At 39.2% G+C, this 24,817-nt stretch overlaps 1 protein-coding gene across 1 annotated transcript in view; it reads left to right on the top strand.

Moving 5' to 3' along the window:
* CDK19 (cyclin dependent kinase 19) overlaps window positions 1-24,817 on the top strand; it is a 213,568-nt gene that overhangs the window by 175,315 nt on the left and 13,436 nt on the right. Inside the window, exons 5-10 of the mRNA XM_065400782.1 lie at window positions 2,960-3,017; window positions 5,535-5,666; window positions 18,913-19,056; window positions 19,312-19,381; window positions 20,298-20,370; window positions 21,518-21,615. Coding sequence (XP_065256854.1) covers window positions 2,960-3,017; window positions 5,535-5,666; window positions 18,913-19,056; window positions 19,312-19,381; window positions 20,298-20,370; window positions 21,518-21,615 — 575 coding nt within the window. The remainder of the gene's footprint in view (window positions 1-2,959; window positions 3,018-5,534; window positions 5,667-18,912; window positions 19,057-19,311; window positions 19,382-20,297; window positions 20,371-21,517; window positions 21,616-24,817) is intronic.

Here is a 24,817-nt window from a genome sequence, read left to right as displayed (position 1 = left end):
TTATGATTTCACTGGATGTCTGCTCTGAAAAATGAGCAGCCTTAACTTAAGTGGACAGCAATCGTCCATCATCCTCAACTGTGCTTGGCAAGTGTCCTTATTTGACTATTTACTTACTGTAGGTAACATGGGAATATTATTTGTTATTTAACATTTATATTGTTGTAGTGTAGAGGTCTCGTCCAGGTCGGGGCTACACTAGACAGTCCCTGCTCCAAGTTGCTTACATTTTACACAACTCTTTTGAGTATACCTATGTAATGACTACTACTTTCATAAGTCTACTGTGTTGGTGACAGACACCTCATAGACACCAAACTCTGAGATGCTATCAACTTGGATAACGTCTGCTATGGTCAATTTTAAATTTTCAGCAAGAGTTAGCCCATTTTCCCTTAAATGTACATTTAATTATAGTTAAAAGTTTATCTTTGTGTGCAAAGTGAGAGCAAGCATCATCTTTTTCATTTTGCCTAGATTTGCTGAAGAGACTGTGGTCTATATTTTTTTGCAATAACCATGTGCTAAAATTGATACTATCCTTGCCAAATGCATTCTCTGTTAAGAAACCTTGAGAAAATCTTCTTTTAACTTCAGGGATATGGTGTTAGGAATTGATAAACCGATTGAGATTATGGCATGAGTTTTGTTCACTGTCTCTTTTAATTCTTGGAGAAAGTCAAACTTGATGTCACCTGTTAAGTTGCCAGCAGTTTTAAACTGTATATTTAAACCTACTTCATGATAATGTTTGAATGAAAGTATCTAAAGTTATGCTTTGAAGGTTGCTGTTGTGTATCCCTCTATTTAAATAATTTCACATTTAAAATCTTGTTCATTTTTTTTGTAGCTGTTAATACAATAGTAGAAAATCTTCCAAGATACGTCTATTAATGTTTAGGGAAGTCTAAACCCTGCTTATTGTTGAATTGTACAACAATTGTTGTAATGTAATATGCACATTTTATATAGCTAATGTTTGGAATGGACAATTTGTTTGCTTTGAACAGTTGCAGATTGCATGAGATACTTATAAAGACTTTGTATTATCAGCCAAGGCTTAATCTGCACTAGAAAAGGTTTGTCTGTATAGCTATGCTGTAGACACAGTTTATACTGGCAAAAGATTGCTTTTGTTGGTATAGCTTGTACCAGTTCCACTAACAAAATTAGCTCTACTGGCAAAAACACTTTTTGCTGGGATAACTGCTTCCACACGAGGGCTTTTGTTGGTATAAAAATGACATTTAATAAAAATCACATTCATGATCAACAAAAAAAATTGTGTGGACCTAGCCCAAGACAAGGACTTCATGGGTCACCATTCAAGAAATCTAAATGTTCCTGACAGTGTTCTTGGGTTTCTGCTTGTACCTCACTGTAGAAATTGCTGACATTTTAATTATTTGTAAGTGTTTTTAAAGGTAAAATTAAAGTTTAATTAAAGGGTTTTAATTAAAAGGTTTTGTGCAAAGGACAGTATTAACTATTATTGCAGTGTATTTCTAGTGAGAACCCTCAGGGATCTGTTCTTGGTCCTATGCTATTTAATATTTTTATTGATGACCGGGAAGAAAACACAAAATCACTGATAAGCTTTGCAGATGGCACAGAGATTGGGGGAGTGGTAAATTATGAAGAGGACAGGTAACTGACATAGAGTGATTTGGATGACTTGATAAATTAGGCTCAAGCAAACAATAGGTGTTTCTTTACAGCCAAATGTAAAGTCATATATCTGGGAACAAAGAATGTAGGCCTTACTTGCAGAATGGTGGACTGTATGCAATTGCACTGACTGCCATAGAACTGTGGTGTTGCAGGGGTTCTTGTCTCTAGCACCTCCCTTCTCACACCCTCCCCAGTAACCATTTTCTTGGTCCCATAAGAGCCTGTCTGTCTGGGTTTTCCATGGCCTGTCCCTCTGGCCAGGTCACTTAAAAGTTCATCCCCTTCTAGTGTAAGAAAGGTTCACCTGTAAGTTCAAATAAAAATACAAACTAATAATTCTTCTGTCCCCTTGCGCTACTCTGAAGTTCTCTGCCTTTCGCCTGCAACCCCTACCTCCTGCAGAGCTGCTTCCTATACTGTTTCTTCCCAGCAGGTTTCCCCCACTATATGTTGCCCTCCCTGCTCCTTGTGGATATCTTCTAGTCTGACTTTACCAGGCCCTTCCCAGAGAGAGGGAACTCCCCTTTGCTCCTATCTCCTGGGTCTCCTCCCCCAGATTGTGTTCCCAAGTCAGTTTAAATAGTCCTCTCACTGATCCCCTGCAGACTTTTAATTAAGTCGCTGGACAACTATCCCCCATCTGAGTGTGATGGTCACAGGCAAGGCTGTGCCTGGCTTGCCTTAAAGGGCTAGACAGCTTGTGACAGAGACTCTATCCTGGGAAACAGTGACTGAAAAATTCTTAGGTGTCATAGTTGCTAATCAAATTAATATGTGCTTCTGGTGTGACACTGGCTAAAAGGGCTAATGTGATTGTAGGATGCATAACCAGGGACTGTTGAATAGAACCAGGGACTGTTGAGTAGAACTGATGCAACTACTACTGGAATATTGTGTCCAATTTTGGTGTGCAGAATTCAAGAAGGATGTTGAAAAATTAGAGAGGGCTCGGAGAAGAGCCACGAGAATGATAAAAGGAGTGGAAAACCTGCATTAATAGTGAAAGATCTAAGATGTTCCATCTGTGTAGGTTATCAAAGAGAAGGTTAAGAAGTGATTTAATCACAGTCCATAAGTATCTACAGGAAGAGTAGAAATTTGATAATAAGGAGGTCTTAAGTCCAGCTTGTGATCCAGTGACTGGAAGTTGAAGTTAGACAAATTCAGACTAGAAATAAGGTGCCAATTTTTAATAGTGAGGGTAATTAACCATTTGAGCAATTTACCCAGGGTTTTGATTGTCTCATAAGGTGTCAGTCAGTTGAATATTCTGCTTTTTATTTTTCAGAAACCAGCAAACATTCTGGTAATGGGAGAAGGTCCTGAAAGAGGAAGAGTCAAAATAGGTAACCCTTTCAATAACATATTCATTAGATATACAATGAATAATGAACTTTCTATGCAACGTGGTAGTTTAAAATAACAGAACATTCTAAAATTCACTGTATTCTTAAGAAGAAGATTTTGTACATAACTCCTAATTAAACTGAATATTGGCCAAAAAGTATGTTTGAAGTTAAGAATTTAGCAAGGATTTGACATTTATATAGATAATGAGGACATGTATACTTACACTAGATAGGATAAAAGTATAGATGAGGGCATAAACCAAATACTAACTATCAACAGTTAGGTAGAAATTTTCCTTGTGGCTATGTTTATCAATAATTGCCCAACACAGACTTCTTGCAACTTCTACCTACCATTCAGGTACCGGTGACTTTTAGAGACAGGTTACTGGACTAGAAAGGTAACTGGATAATTGGTCTGATATGGTATGGCAATTCTTATGTTCTTAAGTACTGGTTTTAACAATTGTTCACATTTTTGTTAATGAAATTACTGGAAATCCATTTTTGGTAAAAGAAAAAAGTTCAATATTTAAGAAATGTGGAGCAATAGTGGAATTATTGTAACCAAGAATTAATATGGTATTTAACAATGCTTCATTTCCTCAGACAATGTTAACATATAAAATTTAAAGAGATGGTGCACTTTTCTTTTGAAGATTTCCCTATACAACAAAAAACTATTAGGCATCAAAGTGGAAACACAAAATCACTGTGGAAGCTATTAATCACATATCTAATTATACTATGCAGGTACTAGGCAATAATAAAGAGGATATCAAATTTGTTTTTAATATAGCAAATGTATGCTATTTTTAGGTATTGGGTGGGAATGTTCAAATCAGTTAGGATAAAATAGTAACCCACCTGAACTTTTTCCCATTCCTTGACTCAACCTGAACTTTTTTGAAAATGTTTTACTAAGTTTTGTGTTTATATGCTTCTACAGTTCTTTGTATTGGTCACTCCTAGAAAGAGGAGAGCTGAACTGTTGTGAGAGAACCCTTTTATTTGAGATTTTGCATGCAAAATTGCTTTAAAAACAGTTCAGGTGAGGTTTGGATATGCATCCATGCTTTTGAGTGTTTATCCAGACTTGACTGTCTGCTCCTGCCAATGTTCCTCCTCATTACTACAAAGCCAGTCCTATATAAAATACATTTCTATCTCTATATTATCTTAGCACTTTTGATTTATACAACTTGATAACATTTGAAATTTCCTGCCATTAGAGTGTGTATTAAAAGGCATTCATTGGTGGATTCAGCAGAGAGGCCAGGATTTAGTGCCTGATCCTGCAAATATTTTAGGGCTTGTCTATACAATATGTTCCTGTGCAGCAAGCCAGGGTGTGAATCTACAGCACACTAGCTTGCTGTGCAGTAATGTCCTATGTGGACATTGCTACAGCACACTGGAAGTTCTGTAGTGTGCTTTGGCTTACTATGATTTAAAAGTAGTAGTAGCCAAAGAGCATTCTGAGACTTTTAGCGCACTGCGGCAGTGTCCATATGGGACATTGCTGCGCAGCAAGTCAGGGTGTAAATCTACAGCACACTAGCTTGCTGTGCAGTAATGGTAATTGAGGGAACTCTGCTAATGTGCAGACTGAACTACTTTCTTACTCCTAGAGGTGATCCTTCCAAGTCAGGGTTCGGGTACATTAGAAGGATAGTACAGGGAAACTTGCACTGCCATTGTTTTACTCTCATTTTGTGGATACATTGGCATCAGTCACCAGGGCTACCCTGGCACTCCTGGCTCTGCTGCTGCTCTGCAGTAGCGAGCAATTGCCTCGGGGACATCTCATGGAAGCTGGGCTCCACAGGTAGGGGCTGGCTTCAGGGGGTGTCGCTGGCTGGCGTTGGGCTCCTTCGGGGGAAGAGACAAGAGTGTGTCAAGGCGCAGTTTGGAGCTGTGCCACCCGTCCTGTTTGGGGAGTGTCTGGCCATGCAGAGGCAGCCCAGCTTGGGGAGCAGGGTAGAGAAGGCTCCCGGGGAGCTAGCCAGCGCCCTGGCGCCCACAGCACAGAGAGCCAGGGGCCCAAGCAGGGCAGGCGGCTCCCACCAGCTTCTGATCTGCCAGCTTCTGGCAGGATGCAAGCCCCATAGTTTGAAAACCTCTGTGCTAAATGGATGGCTGAAATCTGGGGGGGGGGGCACATGGCCCCCGCATGCCTGCACTGCCCCTGCAGCTTTGCACCCTGGGTGGCTGCCCTGCTCGCCCAGCCCTGATTACGGCCATGATATAATTGTTTTACTGTACTACAGATCCACGGTGAAGCCACCTTTTAAATGTTACATAACGGTATCACTTAATTGAAGTCAATGGAGTTGGGCCCAATATAATTTGAAGTAATTCAGTCAGATATCTAATAACCATGATTTATAATGTTCAATGATACTAGGTCACATCGTATTCTAATAAACATTTTGCTTATCATGCTTATAAATATTGATTGTCATTGTGTGACTTATGTATAGTCAAACAAAAGTTTTAATATTTATTTTTCAGCTGACATGGGTTTTGCAAGATTGTTCAATTCACCTCTGAAACCTTTAGCAGATTTGGATCCAGTTGTGGTGACATTCTGGTATAGAGCTCCAGAACTGTTACTTGGTGCCAGACATTACACAAAAGCAATTGGTAAGTTACTGTATAGGGAAATGAAGTTGTTTACAGTTTCAGGATAACTGTATGTGTATTCCTTCTGTGGCCCATTCCAGAAGTGCTCAGTCAGGTCTCCAGCTGTCACCTATCTCTGGGTGGCGACTATTGTCCCACTCCCCTCTGACCAGGATTAAAGACTGCACAATCCCCTTCTACACACTGTGATATCCCCAGCAAGCCAGTCTGCCTAGCAGCCAGCGCCTGTGCTTAGCTTAGGACAATAACAGTGTTTTTACCAGTGACAATACAACTCTTCCAAGGTAAGCACATTTATTCGCAGGGCAAAAGCATTACAGTAAAAACAGTAAAAACAATAAATTAACGTACACACTTACTAAATATACCAGAAATAACCTATTTTCCACATGGGGAGTTTAATAGGCCAATGTTCCTTCCAAGCCTTCAGCAAGGGGTGGGGCCTTTGCTTGGACAGAAGGTTCTGTCCATTTGCTGAATCAAAAGGAAGACCACCAGTTAGTTTCAATTCATCCTTTTATACCAAAAGCCCCTCTCTTTGTCTCTGGAAAACACAGAGGGTGGAACTTTTCTGGAGGAGTTTACAATCCCAGGGATAATCAGCCCCCACTGTTTTTAGCTCCTGGAGGAGCTGTGATAACCTCCTCCCCCCCCTCATGGAGTAGAACACAGTCATACATAAACATTCATAAATTTTGTACATTGGTCCCTAAAGATAGTACATGGAGTTGCAATATCTGTCAGTTTACCTTAAGCTTCCTAAACAAGCAAGTAAACTAGAAGGCATAATAAAGTGCTGCAGAGTATGTTGAACAAAGAAGCTTTGTTTCAGACAGAGGAATTCTTTGAGTGGCCTCTATACATTCCCACTCATGGATGTGCAGGTGGTGAAACTTTGATAGGGGAACATTTCATAGCAGTGCCTGTTGGAGCATGCTTGTGCCCTCTGCTGTCCCTTTCCTCATGGTTCCTGAACATTCTGAGGGCCAGGTTATAAAAGGGATGTGGTGCTCCAGCTGCCTCAGTGCCTTCCCACTGCAGCAGCAGTCAGACCAGGAGCCTCTCTAGGCTGCTCTGTCCCAGAGTCAACCTCTTTGAAGACTCACTACATTAGATTTCTAAGTTAGTTAGGATTAGTGTTAAAAATTTAGCTTATTTTCCTTATAAAATTATTTCCATTATTAGTTTTTATTACTTGCCACACCGTGGTGTGGGCTTATGGATCCTATGGTGAATTTGAAGGGGAAGAAGCCAGTATTTAAGTGGTGTACCTCTTGTCCCTGCTTTGGACGACCATATGAGATGTCTGGGGGAAGGACATATTCTTTCAGTGTGTGCAGACTACAGCGCTTTCACCACAAGAGCTGGCAAGAAGCTTCAGAACCATCTCCAAGCCTTACTACTTCAGCAGGCAATCACAGCCAAACCGTCTGGTTTCTTAAACCCTGGTTTTGTGAGTACTGAGAGGCCTGGAACAGTACCTTAGCCCTCGGGGAATAAAAAGTCCAAGATGCTTACAAAGGTACTGTCTTCCACTTCTGGAGTGAAAGCAAAATCTTGGGTATTGAAGGATCCTAAGCCATTGGATCATAAGCCTAGAAATAGCAGAACCCTACAGGTGTCAGTCTGTGTTAGCATAGCCAGTTCTAATAGGAATGCCCCTTTGAATCCAATGTCTCCACTTCTGGATAAGAGTGTGGCACAAGATACAGTTCCTGTTAGCAGAGCCAAGCACTGTTCTCGGTCTTTCTTGGTTCCCTCAAGATCAGTTCCAAAAATACCTTGTGAACCGAGGCCAGAGGTTGGTTAGTTTTTGGAGAGCTTTTGAAGGTTTGAGGTTCCTCGTGCCATCCCTCCCACCCCTAGCATGCCTAGGGTGCCTAGCATACCCAAGGACCCGGGTTTCAAGAACTGCATGGTCTTCCTCTGGGACTTCCTGGTCAGTGACAGCTACAACACTTGTTTGTATTGCTTCAGGGAAGCTCATATCTCATCCAGCTGTAACATCTGTCAGACTTTCTCTCACTGAACTAGTCAATCCCATGAGTTCAGACTCTGAACATTCCTGGTGATTGCTCAATGAGACCAGAGTCTGACCCTAGCCCATCAGACTCGCTGTGCATTGGGCAAATGCAACAGGAAGTGCCCTTTCAAGCACAGTTATCTCCAGCTCCGGGACCACTGCAAGCAGAGTTAAGGACTCTAGAAGAAAATAGGGGAGACCTGAAGAGGGTAAGAGTAAACAGTCTCACAAGGACAATGTGAAAAATCCCTTTCCAAGTTCTCTTCTAGGAAAAGGATTTCTTCCACAATTCACTCTGTTGGGTGAGATTCTGCACTGCAGTGCAGGTTTGTCAGAAGCTTAAAGAGAACACGATACTTGTTCCTTGGCATTGTCAGCCAAGAGTGCTCTGGACCACTGTCCACTAAAACAGTGGAATAAGGACCATCCTCTTCAGGGACCCCTCTCACAAGAGGCTGCTCAGGTGGTAGTACAGATAGGGACCATACACCTGGAAGTACTCTAGTTACTATACAAGACAAGTAGCCATTCTTTACCATCTCAGCTCCCAACATGTGCAAAGAAAAGGTATCAGAGCAAACACTACACAGATGCTCCTCAGTTCATGTAGCTACAGACCATACCTTTACCCCAGTAGGTACTATGACTGGGAATCTGATGAAGATTATTGGCAGTCTTGGCAGAACCTTGAGCCAGATGGCTTTATTGGCCCTCACCTACATATTTTGGGGATGTTGAACATACTTGTCTTACAGGGACCCATCCCTCCTGGAAGTCAGCAGAAGCTGACATTGGATCCTTTGCTCCCGAATCCATCTCTGTCACTGGAGTACAGAGAGCATTCCCCAGTGGTTGTCCCATATGTTGTCAGAGGAAACAATGATGGGCCCCACTGAATACCAGGATGCGGATCTGGAACCTGATAAGTTGTTTTCTGCTTTAGGAGTCCTTTCACCATCTTTCCCATAGCCTTGCCCTCAGAATATTCAGGAACGGGGGGAGGAGCAGGTGCCAAGAACATTCCATATGACACTGTTGTGAAATGTTCCACAGTCAGAGTTGCAACATTGGCACGTTCCATTGGTGTTAACATGTAGAGTCCGTCTTAAAGAACTCTAGGTACAGGTGAATAAACTTCATTTCTATCTGCAGAGAAATATAAGCAACATCATAAAATATATTCAAAGCTAGTAGTTCCAAAAATGCTGCTTTTCACCAGTTGAAATATATAAAGATGTTAATATATTGTGTAAAAATGGATAATGTAAAGAACTTAATTTGGGAGAACAGCAAAACATAACTTGTCTTACAGCTTTATCTGCAAGCTTAAGGATGGAGTTTGAATGACTGCTGGCTGAGCTTCTTACTAAAATCTAGTATTTCTTTAACAATTGATGTTATCAAGAAGATGTAACAAACCAGAACTCATGGTCTGTTCACTAATTTGTGATATGAACAAAACTGAAGTATAGAATGAGTTATAAGTATAGAAAGGGCTATTAGAGTCTCCTCTTACTTTACTGGTTTCAGAGTGGTAGCCGTGTTAGTCTGTATCAGCAAAAAGAATGAGGTAAGTATAGCGGTCAGTAGGTTTCCAGTATAGGATGGTGTTTGTGACCATCGCTTATTAGCACTGTAGTGTCCAGGAAGTGGATCTCTTGTGTGGACTGGTCCAGGCTGAGGTTGATGGTGGGATGGAAATTGTTGAAATCATGGTGGAATTCCTCAAGGCTTCTTTTCCATGGGTCCAGATGATGAAGATGTCATCAATGTAGCACAAGTAGAGTAGGAGCGTTAGGGGATAAGAGCTGAGGAAGCGTTATTCTAAGTCAGCCATAAAAATGTTGGCATATTGTGGGGCCATGCAGGTACTCATAGCAGTGCCGCTGACTTGAAGGTATACATTGTCCCCAAATGTGAAATAGTTGTGGGTGACACCTTCTTGTCAACTGTTTGAAATGGGCCATCCTGATTATCACTACAAAAGTTTTTTTTTCTCCTACTGATAATAGCCCTCCTTAATTGATTAGTCTCATTGGAGTTGGTATGGCAACCCCCATTTTTTCATGTTCTCTGTAGCTATATATCTTCCTACTGTATTTTCCACTTCATGCATCTGATGAAGTGGGTTTTAGCCCATGAAAGCTTATGCCCAAATAAATTTGTTAGTCTCTAAGGTGCCACAAGTACTCCTCGTTCTTCTTAGTTTACTATTCTTCACCCCGTCTTGCTTCCTACAGAAAGCAGTCTGTGCTAATTTAAATATTTGGCTCAGAGTGAGATTGGATTTTCTAGGCACCTGTAATTTATGCAGTAATTATTATTATTCTTTGCTTATATCCTTAACACACCAGGTATTAGGTTTAGAAATTGCTATTACCGTCAGTACAAAGATCTCAGTCAATTGAATCACCTTTGTTACTAATAATGTTCTATATTATAAAAGTATATAAAGAGACAGATTTATGCTGATAGTGAATTCCTTCTCTGAGAAGAAATGAGATTGGCTTTAGCAAGACATATAATTTTAGATTACCAGTGATCATGAGATTTCTTAATTTCCTGTGTCCTTGAAGGTGTTTGGGAAAACAGCCATGTGGCCTCTGTTAGCATTTGTCAGGATTGAGTTCATCCTGAAGGAGGAGTATAATAATGTGATATGTAGAATATTGTATCACATATAAACATTGGGCAAGGTCCAACCCTTTTGCACCACTGCAGCTATGTAATGTGGCCATAATGCTGGCTTAAATAGCCATCTGAGGATTCTCCTATCCTGGAGGAATCCCCAGTTGGCTTAGAGCTGGCATACCTAGTGCTAGACACAACCTGTGAAGCAAGGAGTGTGATTGTGGGAAAGGAGCATGGCTGTGTTTCTGGTGTGCTTCAGCAATCCCCAGCTGCCACAACAGCCCCCTGGGGACCATTGCATCTACCTGTAACTTAGAGTAGTCCTGAGGCTATCTTGATTGCATAGTGGGAAATTATCTTGATTCTATTCTTTCTGTTTTGTAACCATGTATACCATGCTCATCACCATAATGTCTGAGCACCCTCCAGTAGTGCATTAAGCAATGTGTCTATGCATCTCTGACATGCTTTTTTCCTCTTATCCTTTCCCCAGAGTGAGATGTGCAATGGAGTGTCTTGTTTTGATAGGGCCTGGGTGTTTTGTTTGTTTAATTTTTAATATAAATTAAAAATTTCAGGTGTTTATGTAAGAGAAGGCAAGTCAAAGAAATGCACCTTGCATGTGGAATATGAAGTGGTAACTAGCCAAGATGCTCAGGAATGCAACCCCATGCTCTGCATGTCCCTAGCCTCTGACTGCCAGAAGCTGGGAGTGAATGACAGGAGATGGGTCACTCAATGTATTCCCTTTGAAGCACTTGGCATTGGTCACTGTTGGAAGAGAGGATAGTGGGCTAGCTGGATCATTGGTCTGACCCAGTATGGCTGTTCTTATGAGGTTTGCAATGATCATTAGTTCCTGAGGGAATTCATTCCACAGTCTCAAGCCACCCCTAGAGGAAGTTCTGTTTCCCTCACAGACGTGCTTTACTCTTTTTGTTCAGAGTTCCGCTGTGCCAGAGGAGCACAGTTGTCGACCATGGTATTTGCCATGGAGCTTAAGACAGGGATTTGAATGAAGAGAGGGTGGTGCCTTGTACAATTGGATAGAAAGTGTATTCCAAGCTCATGGGGTAGCAAGATAGAAAGCATGGAGATGAGGGTAGGAGAAAGGAACAAAGGCAGTGGGGAGGCCAGATTTGTTGGCCTAGTGAAGAGGTTAAAGGGGGACAAGGAATTAGAACAGAGATATATGTGGGTGTGGAATTATGCAGAGTTTGAAGGCAAGGAGGAGAAGCTTATAACATGACAATTGTAATGTGTATGCTCCTTATGAGTCCAAACTTGTATTTTGCCTCTAGCATTGTGAGCAATTACCAAGCAATCTTAATGGGCTAATTATATCAGGAACAGTTACCATTTCAACTGCAGACCACACATTAGAGAGACATTCCTTTGGTGAAGGAGGAAGCTCTTAAGCTACATCTTGAAATTTCTTTCTGAGGAACATAATTTTAACAGCCCTCAAGAAGTGGAATATATATAGTAATATAGTAATAGCTCAGGGGTCGGCCACCTTTCAGAAGTAGTGTGCCGAGTCTTCATTTTTTCACTCTAATTTAAGGTCTCGCGTGCCAGTAATACATTTTTACGTTTTTAGAAGGTCTCTTTCTATAAGTCTATAATATATAACTAAACTATTGTTGTATGTAAAGTAAATAAGGTTTTTAAAATGTTTAAGAAGCTTCATTTAAAATTAAATTAAAATGCAGAGCCTCCCGGACTGTTGGCCAGGACCCGGGTAGTGTGAGTGCCACTGAAAATCAGCTTGCGTGCCGCCTTCGGCACGCGTGCCATAGGTTGCCTACCCCTGTAATAGCTCTTGAATTAGATAAGGCACTCATTGAACAGAACTTGTTCATTCGGGAGGAGAAGTTGCCTCGATGGTTTTGAAATTGAATTTTATGAAAATGTGATAAATAACATAGGCATAGGTTCTCATTTTCCACAGTATGTATATTTTTCCTCTCTTGTCCATATATTGTTCCATTTAATTATTAATTGCAAACGATCTGGCTTTTAGCTATAATTTTAGGTTAGCTTTAGAGACTTCTCATCCTTGATGTGAATATTGACTATTCTGTCATTGTGAGAAGCTTATTTCAAATTTATTATGGATGCATATAAAAATTATTCTAAATCTACCTATTACAACCCCAGAAACGTTGCCCCAATCAGATATTGTACAAATCAGACCTCTGCTTTAGTTTTCATTCTCTTCCATCCTCTCACCTTGATTACTACATTTCCTCATTCATGGTCTCCAGGTCCCAACTCTTCAAACTTCATTTTGTCCAAAATAAGAGAGCTTGTCTCCATATACTTATCCAGAAACAAGAAGCTGTTACTCTCAGTGCAAGTCTATACTACCACTTAAGTCAATCTAATTAACATTACTCGGGGTATGCAACAGCTTAGCAGAAGATAATAGTTTTTGCTGATGACGTAGCTCTTCTGAATAACCACTCAACCAACATGCCAGCAAAGACCAAAAGGCTGTCCAACATCGCAAAATATAGGATTAATATTGGCTCCCAACTTAAGCTTTACATTAGAAGGCAAAGGAGTATGGGAGGTGGGTCAACTCACATTCTTTGGCAGTAAAATTCAAGCCAATGGCAATATCCAGAAGGAAATAATGTCATGAATTAGCTAGGTGACAGCTGCATTTACCAGCAAGATTTGGTCATTGAAAAATCTACAATTTAAAGACCAAACTATGAATTTTCAACTCAGATATTTCCACCTTAACATGTGAATGTGAAACCTGGAAATCCACCAAAGGTATAGGCAGACACGCCTTTGAAAGCAAATGCCCCAGGAAGTTACCAGGTATCAAATGGAATGTATTTATAACAAAAGCTGAGATTTATCAGAATTCAACATCATCTTATTCTGAGAGTTATCCAGAGAAGATGATGGAAATATCTGGGTCATGTGTTAAGAATGAATCAAGAGCCTCTGCCTTTGAAGGCATGCCATTGAGCTGCTGGTGGAACATATAAAAGGGGCTGACCAAAAGAATCCCTCCACTGAACAGTGCTTAGAAAGGGAAAATGTGTATGGGACTTCTGAACAAGGATGCAATGAGTGGCCCTGGAGAGACAGGGATAGCGGAGCCTTCTTCAAGCCCTAAGTGACGCTTGATGGTGCAGGAACAATTCAGATAGTATTTAACAATAATAGTTTAACTGTTTCTCTTTACTGTAGGTTTTTGGTTATAACGCATTCGTTCTTTTCTGAAATGCACAAAGTAGATTAAATGTTGCTCTCTTTATCTAGTTGCAGTAGACAATGGATGATTTATTGCTGAGTACCTTGGGTTACTTCCCTCTTACTTGACGGTGACTTCCTTCAAAAATATTGTGTGTACACAGTATAGTATATTCTAGGATTGTTTTGGAAAGGAAAAACTAATTCCATCACTGCAGTCACCTGAAAACCAAAATACTGCACAAAGTTTTTTGGCAGACACACAACAGGTGTTAGTTTTTCCCGCAAGGTTATTTATATAAAACATTTCAAGGGTGTTTGCGGAATTGGTATTTTGTGAAACCTAAACTGCTGCCAGCTAGAATTGACAAATTACCATGAGTTAAAAGCCATGTAGCAGTCTTGCGTACATTAAGTGTTCCCTGAATTGGAAGACTAGTTATATCTGTGTCTAGTTACTGTATCTCTGTCTAGTCTGCACTCTAAATTAGCTGTTAAGATTAAATAGAATATTCCCCAGAATTAATGTCCAAAAATAAACTGGTAAAGGCTCTAGCTGATACAGACTGAGTAGTCTGGTCAGAAAGGTGTTTCATTTTTATAAACTAAGTTTTAGTTTCTAAAATTGAAAGGAAACACTAATGCATCTTTAAAAGTTTTGGAGTGCATTTAGTGGTTTTGAAAGTGAGATTAATAGCAATGACTTGAGCCAGACACGGGCCAAATCTATATGTACTGAAGCCAGGGGAGTTATTCTACTGCGGGTTAGGAAGGAAGATCTAATGGATAAGGGTCCTGGACTGGAACTCGAGGTGTCGGTTTAATTACTGGCTTAGCCACAAATGTCATTTGTAGTTTACAGCAAGTCACTTAATCTACCTTGTGATTCAGTTCCTCATCTGTAAAGTGAGAATAATATTCACAGCAGTGTTGTGAAGATAAAGTCCATTAATTGTGGGATACGCATATAGAACAGTGTTGAGGGACATAAGTAGCTACATAGATTAGATTTCTCCTGGGGTGAATTTAGCCCTGCATTTGAGGAAGCTGACCAAGCTTCCCATACAGCCCTCCAAATGCACCTCATTCCTGACCTAAAAATCGGTGGATTTTCAGTCTTAAGCAGAGACTGCCAATCATCTCAATTTGTCATATTTTGTGGTAGTCAGCTGATACTGGTAAATGAGGAGCTGCAGTGAGACTGTCCATTTACCAATATCAGCTGACCACCATAAAATATGACACAAATCGACACTGAAAATTTCATATATTCTAACCCAGGATTGGAAAAGCAAGTTCATTAGCCCCAGTGCTGTCTACATTACTAATACCTTCCACTGCCACTTCAGCTTCTTCTTGGGCTGATTTTCCCCCCTCAAAGTGTAATGACTGTTGAATCCAAGTTCTTTGATTTTATATTTCATGTTCAGTTATACAGAGATACACTATTACAGGATAATTAGCGTGGCTAACAATATTTTGGATGGTTCAAGAAGGGGATAACTTGGCTATATTAAGCCAGCATGTCACCTTGTTACACTATTTTGCTGAGCTTCTAAAACCTTATATGCATTGCTACCCTTCTAGTTTGGAGGGAATTGTGCTTTTGGTCCTGGGAGCATAGAGGAGCAGAATGAACACTGTCCATGCATTAGCTTCAGTAGCTCAAGAGCAGTGAAATATCCCCTCTCCTGACCTTTAGGGATAGGGAAAGGGAAGAACCTATTGTGGTAGACTTTTACTTCTTTTTTTATTATTTCGGGGTGTTTTACAACGTATGTATTGTAAATATTATAAATATTAATTAAAACTTTTGTTTTAATGCTGTATTTTATATGAGGTCCCTGAAGCTGTAAAGGTGGAGAAGCAATATATTTTATATTTGAAAGACTTTTTAAAATCTCATTTGAACATTTAGTGCTCAACCCTGCAAACACTCACTTCCAAGGATAGTGGTTACTATTGTGGGTCTGGTCTCTTTGTTTTCAACTGGGGTTAAATGGTGTACTAAGGTTATATCTACACTACCACGGCTACAGCACCACAGCATAGATGCTCTCTACATCGATGGAAGGGCTTTTCCGCTGATTACAGTTAATCCATCTCTCTGAGAGGTGGTAGAATCCTTCCATCAATCTAGCCGTGTTTATACCAGGGGTTAGGTTGACATATTAATATAGTTAGGTCAATCTAACTTTTAAGTATTGACCAGGCCTAACTGTTTACAGGATTGGATCCATAAGGTAGATAAGGGCAGGAATATCTTATTTTTATCAAAAAGATGAGACCCAAACTATACATGATTGATTTAATTCAAATAATCCGGGAGATACACTGGTGTGTATAGGGACACTTGTACTGAAGGAGCTTCTATACTTTAATCTTGTTTTGCATTTATACTTTTTAGTTATTTTCCTAAATAAAGGTTGGGTCTCCTTTGTTGGCAACCATTAAAACATGTTGATTTGCAACTAAATATAGCCTTTACACTAAATTTTGTGTTGTTGGATTTTTTTTGTTTTGCTAATAAGGTGGATATAATATATATCTATACATATTTATTTAAGCAGTTATATAGCTTAACTCATGTTTACTTAGATTCTTAATTTTTACATTTCATATCTTTTTATTATCAGTTTTGTACATGATTTGTCAAGTTTTGTTTGAATCGAAATTAAAATTCAATTTAAAATGCACAAAACAGCATTTTAATTTTTATCTTTAGTTAGCGTTGGATACAGAAGATAAAAAGTTTATCAAAATAAGTTTTGCATTGAAAACAAACTTAATTTTTAAACAAAGGAAGTAGTATTCATAGTTCGTTAATTGAACTGATTGTTTCTGGTCACCACGTCCTTCAGGATTTTAGAACTCGTAGATTTCATCCTCTCCCACCTGTTTTTTTTTAATATATTGGAAGAGGAAAACAAACTTTCCTGCTTTTTTTTTTCATCACCCAGCTGGTTTTTCAACTTTGAATGAATTAGTCATTGAGATGAACTAGTAGAATAAACTGAAATAAAAAAATATTCTTTCTGCACCTGCAGAAGTGGCTACTGATTTCAAAAGCTGGTTTAGCGCTTCAGTAAACCATGATGTTCCAGGTGGTTAGCCAGTGATTTCTGCCAGTTCAGTGATTTGACTTTCTTTGAAAGTTGGCAGCAAACATGTATTGCTTAATTTAAAAAAAAATTAATTTAAATTATTTTAATAGATTATTGTAAGTTTAGACCTTAATGTAGGTTGTCATAATTTCAGATTTACTTATGTTTGTTTTAAAAAAATAAGCCCATATTTAATTTAAATTAGAAAATCCGATTTAAATTTAAAAAATGTGATTTTTAAAAAATAGTTGATTTTTATCGACTCTGCCTAGCAGTAAGGGCAATTAAGCAGTTTCAGTAGTATCTGCCAAGGACATGTTTTAGAGCAGGTTACATAAAGCTAAGGATTAGTGTAGAGAAAATCCTGACCCACTTGGATTGCAATTCATGATGCCTTTTCTAGCCGTATAAATCTGTGATTCTATAAAAAATAAAAGTGACAGATTTTCTATAATTTAATAAGTCTCTTAAGGATATTTTTGATAATACCCTAAAGACAGTTGAAGGGAATCCAACAAGAGGCATAACAGGCTAAACTCAGGAATTATTAACTGCACATATTAAATAATGTAATGACTGAAAAGCAACATAGTTAAAGTACTTTCATGTTGCCCAGTAATCCATTTCTTGAGTAAATGAAACATTAACCCGAAATGCTGAGTTTACAGCCTGTGTGTCTTAAAAAAAAAAAAAAAGTTGTTATAGAAAAAATTCCACTTGTTGCTGTGGCAACTTTTGTGAAGCCACGAGAACAGAGAAATGTAATTTCTCTGTTTATCTATATCACAAAGACCCAGGATACTTGAATCCATCCCCACCTGTAAACTGCCTCACTCACAGCCTAGCTCATAAGGGAATAGACTTCCAAAGTTTAATGTGCCATATCTGAGGAGGTTTTCCAGGTCATCTTTGCCACCAAAAGGAGATCACTGATTGCATATTTTATTTTTAGTAGAAGAAGTTAAATGCCTCATGTAAGACTCAATGATTAAGTCTTTTCACTTGACCCACATAGAAATTATATAAATACCAGGCTGCCCATGCTGCAGAAGGAGATAAAATCTTAAGAACAAAAGATGTTGTTTTCATGCGAATACCCCTAATAATAAAATCAAAGCAAGACAACACCTGAGAATGTGACCTAAATGTGTATAAAAGTAATGGGATGAAATATTGAAAGGGAAAATTTAAGATGACCATCAGGAAAATGTCTGATGATAAGATGTTGACTTGTGGAATGGTATTTCTCAAAGGAAGTGGAGAAATTTGGGAGACTGAAAACTAACTGGAGAAAATAATACAAAGGGTACTATAAAGAAAAATTAAAAATTATTTTTCTGGTGGTGCCTAATTCAGCTGCCAGTATTTTTTTTCCCCGTCCTCAAGCCCATTGCTTGACTATTGTACATTTTTAGGGTGCTTAGCATAATGTAAGTTTGTTGTAGTACAGAAAACTCTAGGACTGCTGTTAGTGGAGTTAGCTAGATCACATATAATCTATAGATTTATTTAACATAACTGAAATTGCTATTCTGGTAGATTTTGTTTTGAATACCATGTTAACATGACAGAACACAAAACCTTTTTGTATCAAATTAATGTTACTAGAATTTGCTTTCATTGAGATGATCAGTCTGTTGTACTGTTCATTAATGCACTTGCTATTAAGCTACTGTAGAGTACACTGTTGTAAAATGGTTCCAATGGGCATTACTGAGCATGTATCAGGGTCTTTTTAATTGGTTGAGAAAGCTACAGTCTGTCTTCTTTCTTAGCTAAAATTTGGATCTTGCTCTCTTCATTTTATCTAGTCTGCATTGTTTGCCCAGTCACACAAGCTGTTATAATTTTTCCTTATCAGTATATATTTGATTGCCTTATAGGAATTGCGTGAGAGTATCTGATAGCGCTATTATTTCAATCTATCCTTTTTGGAGCATTATGTTCTGTTTTAGATAATCTTCAGGACATTCAAGTGATTAAGTTGTCAGCAGAGATTGGGAGGGCTTCTGCTGTAACTCTGAATGTATTGCTATACTGTGTTAGATTGCCAGAGTCCAACTTCAGATAGAATTTACAATACTGTTTGTTTGATTTGGCTTGTAACCTCAAATGTGGTGATCCAGTTATTCCATTTCCCGTATGTTAATTTATTGCATGTTTTAAATTATTGTAATGAATTTTCATGTGAGTTACTGTGTCTTTACTGTGTAAAATAGAAATCAGGCTGATGGAATATGGTCAATTCACATAAATTATCTTCTCTCTTTCCTAGATATTTGGGCAATTGGGTGTATATTTGCTGAGCTATTGACTTCAGAACCTATTTTTCACTGTCGTCAGGAAGACATCAAAACGAGCAATCCTTTTCATCATGATCAGCTAGACCGCATTTTTAGTGTAATGGGATTCCCAGCAGGTAATTTACTTTCATTAAAAGGTCAGGCATAAACCCTTTGAGTTGGATTTTGTTTTAAAGGAAATTACTAGCTCTATAGCTTTATAAAAGCTGGCAGTATGATGGATGTGAAGTCTCTGCCCAAGAAAGTGGTGGGACTTGTGGAATAACAATACAGAACAACTAACATAAAATGTCAGACAAATATTACAGTTTATGTACATCATATTATTTAACCTGCACTTTAAACTGTCCGATTGCTTTATCTTTTCTAAGATAAAGACTGGGAAGATATAAGGAAGATGCCAGAATATCCCACACTTCAAAAAGACTTTAGGAGAACAACGTAAGTGATTATACCAGAGACGGTGGTTAAAAACTGCTTGTAATAGATACACAGAAGTCAGCACTAGAGATTACCTTCAATTATCTTCTGTCTTGTTTAGACTTTGGAAGAGTATTATTTGGATTTTAAAAGAATGCTAGTGTCCATCTTTTAATGCTGGCAAGAGTTTTTGCTGAGTAAGTCAGATCATCCGCTGCACTCGTAGACAAGGAAGGGAAATAGTAAAGGGAGCAGCATAGTCCAGGACAAGGTACAGGTCTGGGATTCAGGAGATTTAAGTACTATTTCCAGCTCTGCCCTGGATTTTCTGAGTGACCTTTGGCAAACCACTTGATGCCTCTGTGCATCAGTTTCCCTCTTTGTAAAATAATCATAGTTACCCACAGAGATCTAGAGATTAAAAGCAAGACATAAATTCTATGTCTGATTGTTCTTAATGGGAATATTTGAGCTCAGGAAATGCGAAGACTTCACATGGCTCCTGCTTCTGTTGGGAAAAGGGACAGGCTTGTTTCTCTGCCAGCTGAAGGGAATAGTTGCAACAGCTTCTCAAATGGCAAATGATGATGCAGTGGCTACACTGTTGGAGCTATTGTGCCTGTCTGACAAAGTAGCTTCCACTAGGATAGGGCAGCTCTGCCCTCCCTACAACATTTGCTATGGCTGTGTGCTACTATCAAGACCTCAGCCATATATCAAAGCTGTACGTTCCATTGTAATAAAGTACAAACACTGAAAGCTAGGACAAACGTTCACACTTCACAAATATAGTGTATGGCAATGTAGGACATTTTGTATTTCATTTGTTAGAATATATAATGTGTCCTTTTGGACTAGTATGCATTTTCTTTATTGCTTGGTGCAGTGCCATAATCCTACAGTATATTATTTTTGAAATGTGTTTACAATTTTTCAGATATGCCAATAGTAGCCTCATAAAATACATGGAGAAACACAAAGTCAAGCCTGACAGTAAAGTTTTCCTTTTGGTATGTACATCATTGTGCTCTTAGGGATTATTTTACTTTGAAATATAATTGTAATATTAAAACAGTTCTGTCTCTGCTTACCGGAGGATGAGAAGTATGAATTTTAAAAATATAAATGATAGCTACAGCCATGGCTTTTAATATTTTAACAAATTTGCCATTGTCGGCTTCTGCATTTCACCCCAGAATTGGCTGCCTTTCTGATACGGGCAAAGTAATCCCTCTGTATAGTTACATCATATGTCAGTTTGTGAATTATATATGTATCAGTGGGAGAGAGGGGGCGGGGGAGGATCACCTTTCCTTCTGAAGGATGAATGCTTTCTTTAGTTCTTTGCTATTTAACATACCTATAATATAGAAAGGTCCATCAGACCCCTAGCTTATAAACCTTGCAAATACACTCCAAAGCCCATCTCTTGTGTTGGGCCTTTATCTGCGAGGGGCTGAGCAAATTGCCTGCATAATGTTCACATCCGCGAGCAAGAGATACCAGGCATAGAATCTTTGTCTCTCATATGGGAGCAGAGTGCTACCCGTGTACTACTAGTGTAGCTCATCTGCAAAGAGGACAGGCCATGGGTGTATGCACAATCGTAGCATAAAGATCACCTTTGCACTCTGATCTGGATGCAGCCTTTGTGTGGGACCAGTCCTCTCAGGCTGCTCTTGCATACGTTGTCTACAAAGAGTACCAAAGGGCATGGCAAAAGGAGGTCTTGATCTCACCTACTTTCCTCTATGCCTCTTTCCCTGCTCTGCCAGCAGCAGGGAGTGACATAATAACTCCTATTCCATCTGTGTGCCCGCAGCGAATCACCCTTATATTGGGCTGATCCGTCACGGACAGTTACACTTAATTTAGAGCCACTTTATTTGAGTAGCTCAAGGTGGCACATAGAGCACTGAAGAATCTAGCCCAGTTAACTTTATTTTTCATACCAACAAAACTTCATAGTCATAATATTTTTGATGTATGTGCATCATAGAACTAGACGTGTTGCTGAGCATGAAATGCTTATTTTCCTTTTCTGAATGAGCCATTTGTAGTTTACCAGATCGTGATGTAAATGGGGCATACAAGCCATTAGTTTGAAAAATAATGGTTTCATAAGTTGTTTACTACTTCCAATGTTACACTACACAGCTTCAAAAACTTCTTACCATGGATCCTACGAAGAGAATTACCTCAGAGCAGGCTTTGCAGGATCCCTATTTCCAGGAGGATCCATTGCCTACGTCAGAGTATGTGTCTCACTTTTTCTGTGTTCTTTACAATGATGCTTTTTTTTTTTTGCTAACTATTAATGTGCAGTATATGGTGACCATTTAAAAATGAAGAAATGTGCTTGTAACAAGAACATATTTCTCACCACCGTGAGTCCACCTCTGAGCTTTCTAGGGGCACCAGTGGTGTAAATCAACCAGTGATAGGCAGAGCAACAACTTTATACTTGCTGCACTCAATAAAAGTGGGTAAATGGTGGGGGGAAAGAAGCGATGATTCTTAGAAAACTATTCTGAAGTATTTATATCAAACTCTTGTAGATATGCCCCTCTTAGACATACATCATTCAGCCAAGCTGTACATAATGTACTTAGTTCTGAACAATTACTTATAAATCAGCCCCTCTTATCTTAGTCTACAGTCTCCCTTAGGCAGAGACCTTGAATTATGCCAGTGGAGGTGGTGTGACATGGACAGATACATCTGCTGTTATGATAAGAATACCAAAAATACTTTATCATATGGCCTCAATCTAGTGTCTTATCATTAATTATAGACTGAGCTGGCAGCAGCATCTGATGTAGTTAAGGTTGCTGAACCACTTTCCATTATAATTTTACCAAACTTGAACCGTTTGGGCTGAAATTTTCAATGCTGGGTAGGGATTGCCTCAGGCTGGTTTTTGTTTTGGTTTTTTATTGAAGTTTCACTTAAAATGGTTTAGCTGTTTCTGAGAATGAGGTTAAGGAAAAATATGATGACTTGTCACGATAGAATGTTTTTTCAGTGTTCTAGGAAATTACATCAGAAATACTTCATTAAAAGAACATTTTGGTTACAAAGTCAAGCACTCAAAAGTTAGGAAATGCCAGACTTCAGGTTGCCCATGCAAGCTTAATTCAGCTTCCTTGTGCATATGTGTTATGATACAGACTTTAATTACATGATAACATGCTGCTTTTCCACAGGACACCTGCCTCATTCAGTGTACAGGATGGATCTGCGCAGGGCTGAACCAGTGTTCTGTAGTGAATGAGGCTGTCTGTAAAACCCTTGCCTCATTTGTTGCAGAAGTTGGAAGGTGTGTAGTGAAGGAGATTGCAGGAAGAGAAAGGATGGTTTCATGGTTTAGGCAGTTGAATGATATCCTAGAGAATTGGATTCTGTTCTTGACTCTGCCATGAAATTCCTATGTGGTGCTGGGCAAGTCACTTAAACCAAACTTTTCACAATTGTCCACTAATGGTTTGTTCCTCATTTTATGGGTTCCCAGCTTGAGATCCTAGGTTCTGCTTTGTGAATGTGCTGAGTACTCACAACTGCATCTAATGTCAATGAGAGGTGTGATTTGAACATATAAACTGCTATCCACATGCCAATGGATCTCAAGCTGAGCAAATTTAGTGGACACTTGATAGTTTTGGCCTTAATCTCTCTGTGCCTTAGTTCCCCAGCTATAAAATGTGGATGGTAATGCTTCCCTACCCACAGGGGTGTTATAAATGTTATGCATTAGTGTTTGTGAAGTACTCTTATGCCACAATGATGAGCACCATGGAAAAGCTCATGAGGAAATTAATAATTCTGTATTCCATGCAGGAGTTGGAGGGTGTGCAGTAAATAAGGCGAAAGGCCACCCACTCTATGAAGAGGATAAAAAGAAATATGAATATCTACCCATTTGAAGAGTCCTATCCATCCCATGTACTTAGTGAGGCAGGGATGCTGTGGTAAAAATAGCATGTGATCAAGTAATTAATAACTGTATGCAGGGGCATGGTCACCTTTATTCTTGAATTTCCTAACATTTGAGTGCTTGTCTTTGCAAACCGACTATTCTTTTAACATAGTGTTTTTTGTATACAATTATTTAATTGTGCCAACAGGGTGCTAGGAGCTTTTCAGCCAGAAAGGCAATAAAAACCCTGTCCAGGAAACTTTATTATCTGAATAGAAAATACACAGATGCAGCATGGGATTATTATTTATTTATTTATTTTGTTATTATTTTATTTATTTTATTTATTATTATGGTAGCACCTAGGAGCTCCAGTCATGGACTAGACCCCATTGTGCCAGGCACTTTATAAATGTATAAAAAAGGGATCCCTGCCCTGAAGAGCTTACAAGGCAACAAAAGTCTGTGAGCGATCAAGCAATGACATTTATCATGAGTCTTGTTAGTCCTATGATATTTGTTTGGATTTCAAAAAAATATTTACTCTTTTGTTAATTATTTGAGGGGAGTTCTAGGGATTATAGGATGCTGTCATGGTTACAGAACAAGCTGCACATTTAGACTCCTTTCAATCCTTCTCAAGTGAATGCCTCTCTGGGTGGAACCAGGGGTCCTACAACCCGTTGACAGGATCTCTGGACTGCAGGTTCCCTGTTTACCAACTGTGATAACGCAACAGGCCTAACTGTATTTTGCATCTGTATGCCCTTTTCCTTTGGGAGCCTGTTACCGGGATCCAATTAAAGTGACTCAAAAACACCTCCTTCAAAGCAAAGTCTTGTTAATTTACTCAAAGGTGAATAAAAAGCAGAGCAAAGGGTTAAAACAAAGAGGCCTGTTGCCTGGGCCTTACATTTTACTCTTTCCTTTCAAGGTTTAGGTAAGTTCCATTTACCCCAAGTACCGGTTCCCCGGGCTTGGGAAAGAGAGAGAGAGTCCCTGCAACGTTCTCTTTGTCTGTCAATCAGATATCCACCTCCAGCAGCTGCTGCCCACTCAAACCCCCATCTTCCCTAGGCTGGGGCCTTTATTGGATGAGTGTCCCCACTGATCCTAGACTCTGGCCTGGTCCTTGCTAGCCTTGTTGGAGTCAGGCAGGTGGGCATTTCAAAGTAATAGCTCCCTCATTGTTCCCTTAACAACCTTGGGTATTCTCTCTGAAGGTACTTTATCTGTGGTATTGTTTGTTTTCTGTGTATTTCCCCGCAACAGCTTTCTTTGATTTCACTCCATGCAGCCAGACAAGCTAATATCAAGCAGGTAAACTGAGGAATATGTGATATATGTGATATATGTGATATTCATAAAATATAATACTGATATCCCCCTCACTCTCCACAGCCTCCTAGAAGAACAGAATACTTAAAATGGAATTTATGGAGGAGGCATGATAGACAGGGAATGGATTCCAGATGTAGGAAGAAAGCACAGGTCTAGTCTAGACTAGGAAAAAAGAATTAAAAAAAAAAATCAAGTTAGCC

The sequence above is a fragment of the Emys orbicularis genome, chromosome 3 (genome assembly GCF_028017835.1).
Source record: "Emys orbicularis isolate rEmyOrb1 chromosome 3, rEmyOrb1.hap1, whole genome shotgun sequence".
Lineage (NCBI taxonomy): Eukaryota > Metazoa > Chordata > Testudines > Emydidae > Emys > Emys orbicularis.
The sequence above is the reverse complement of the archived record's forward strand: the minus strand, read 5'-3'. Positions and strand labels throughout refer to the sequence as shown.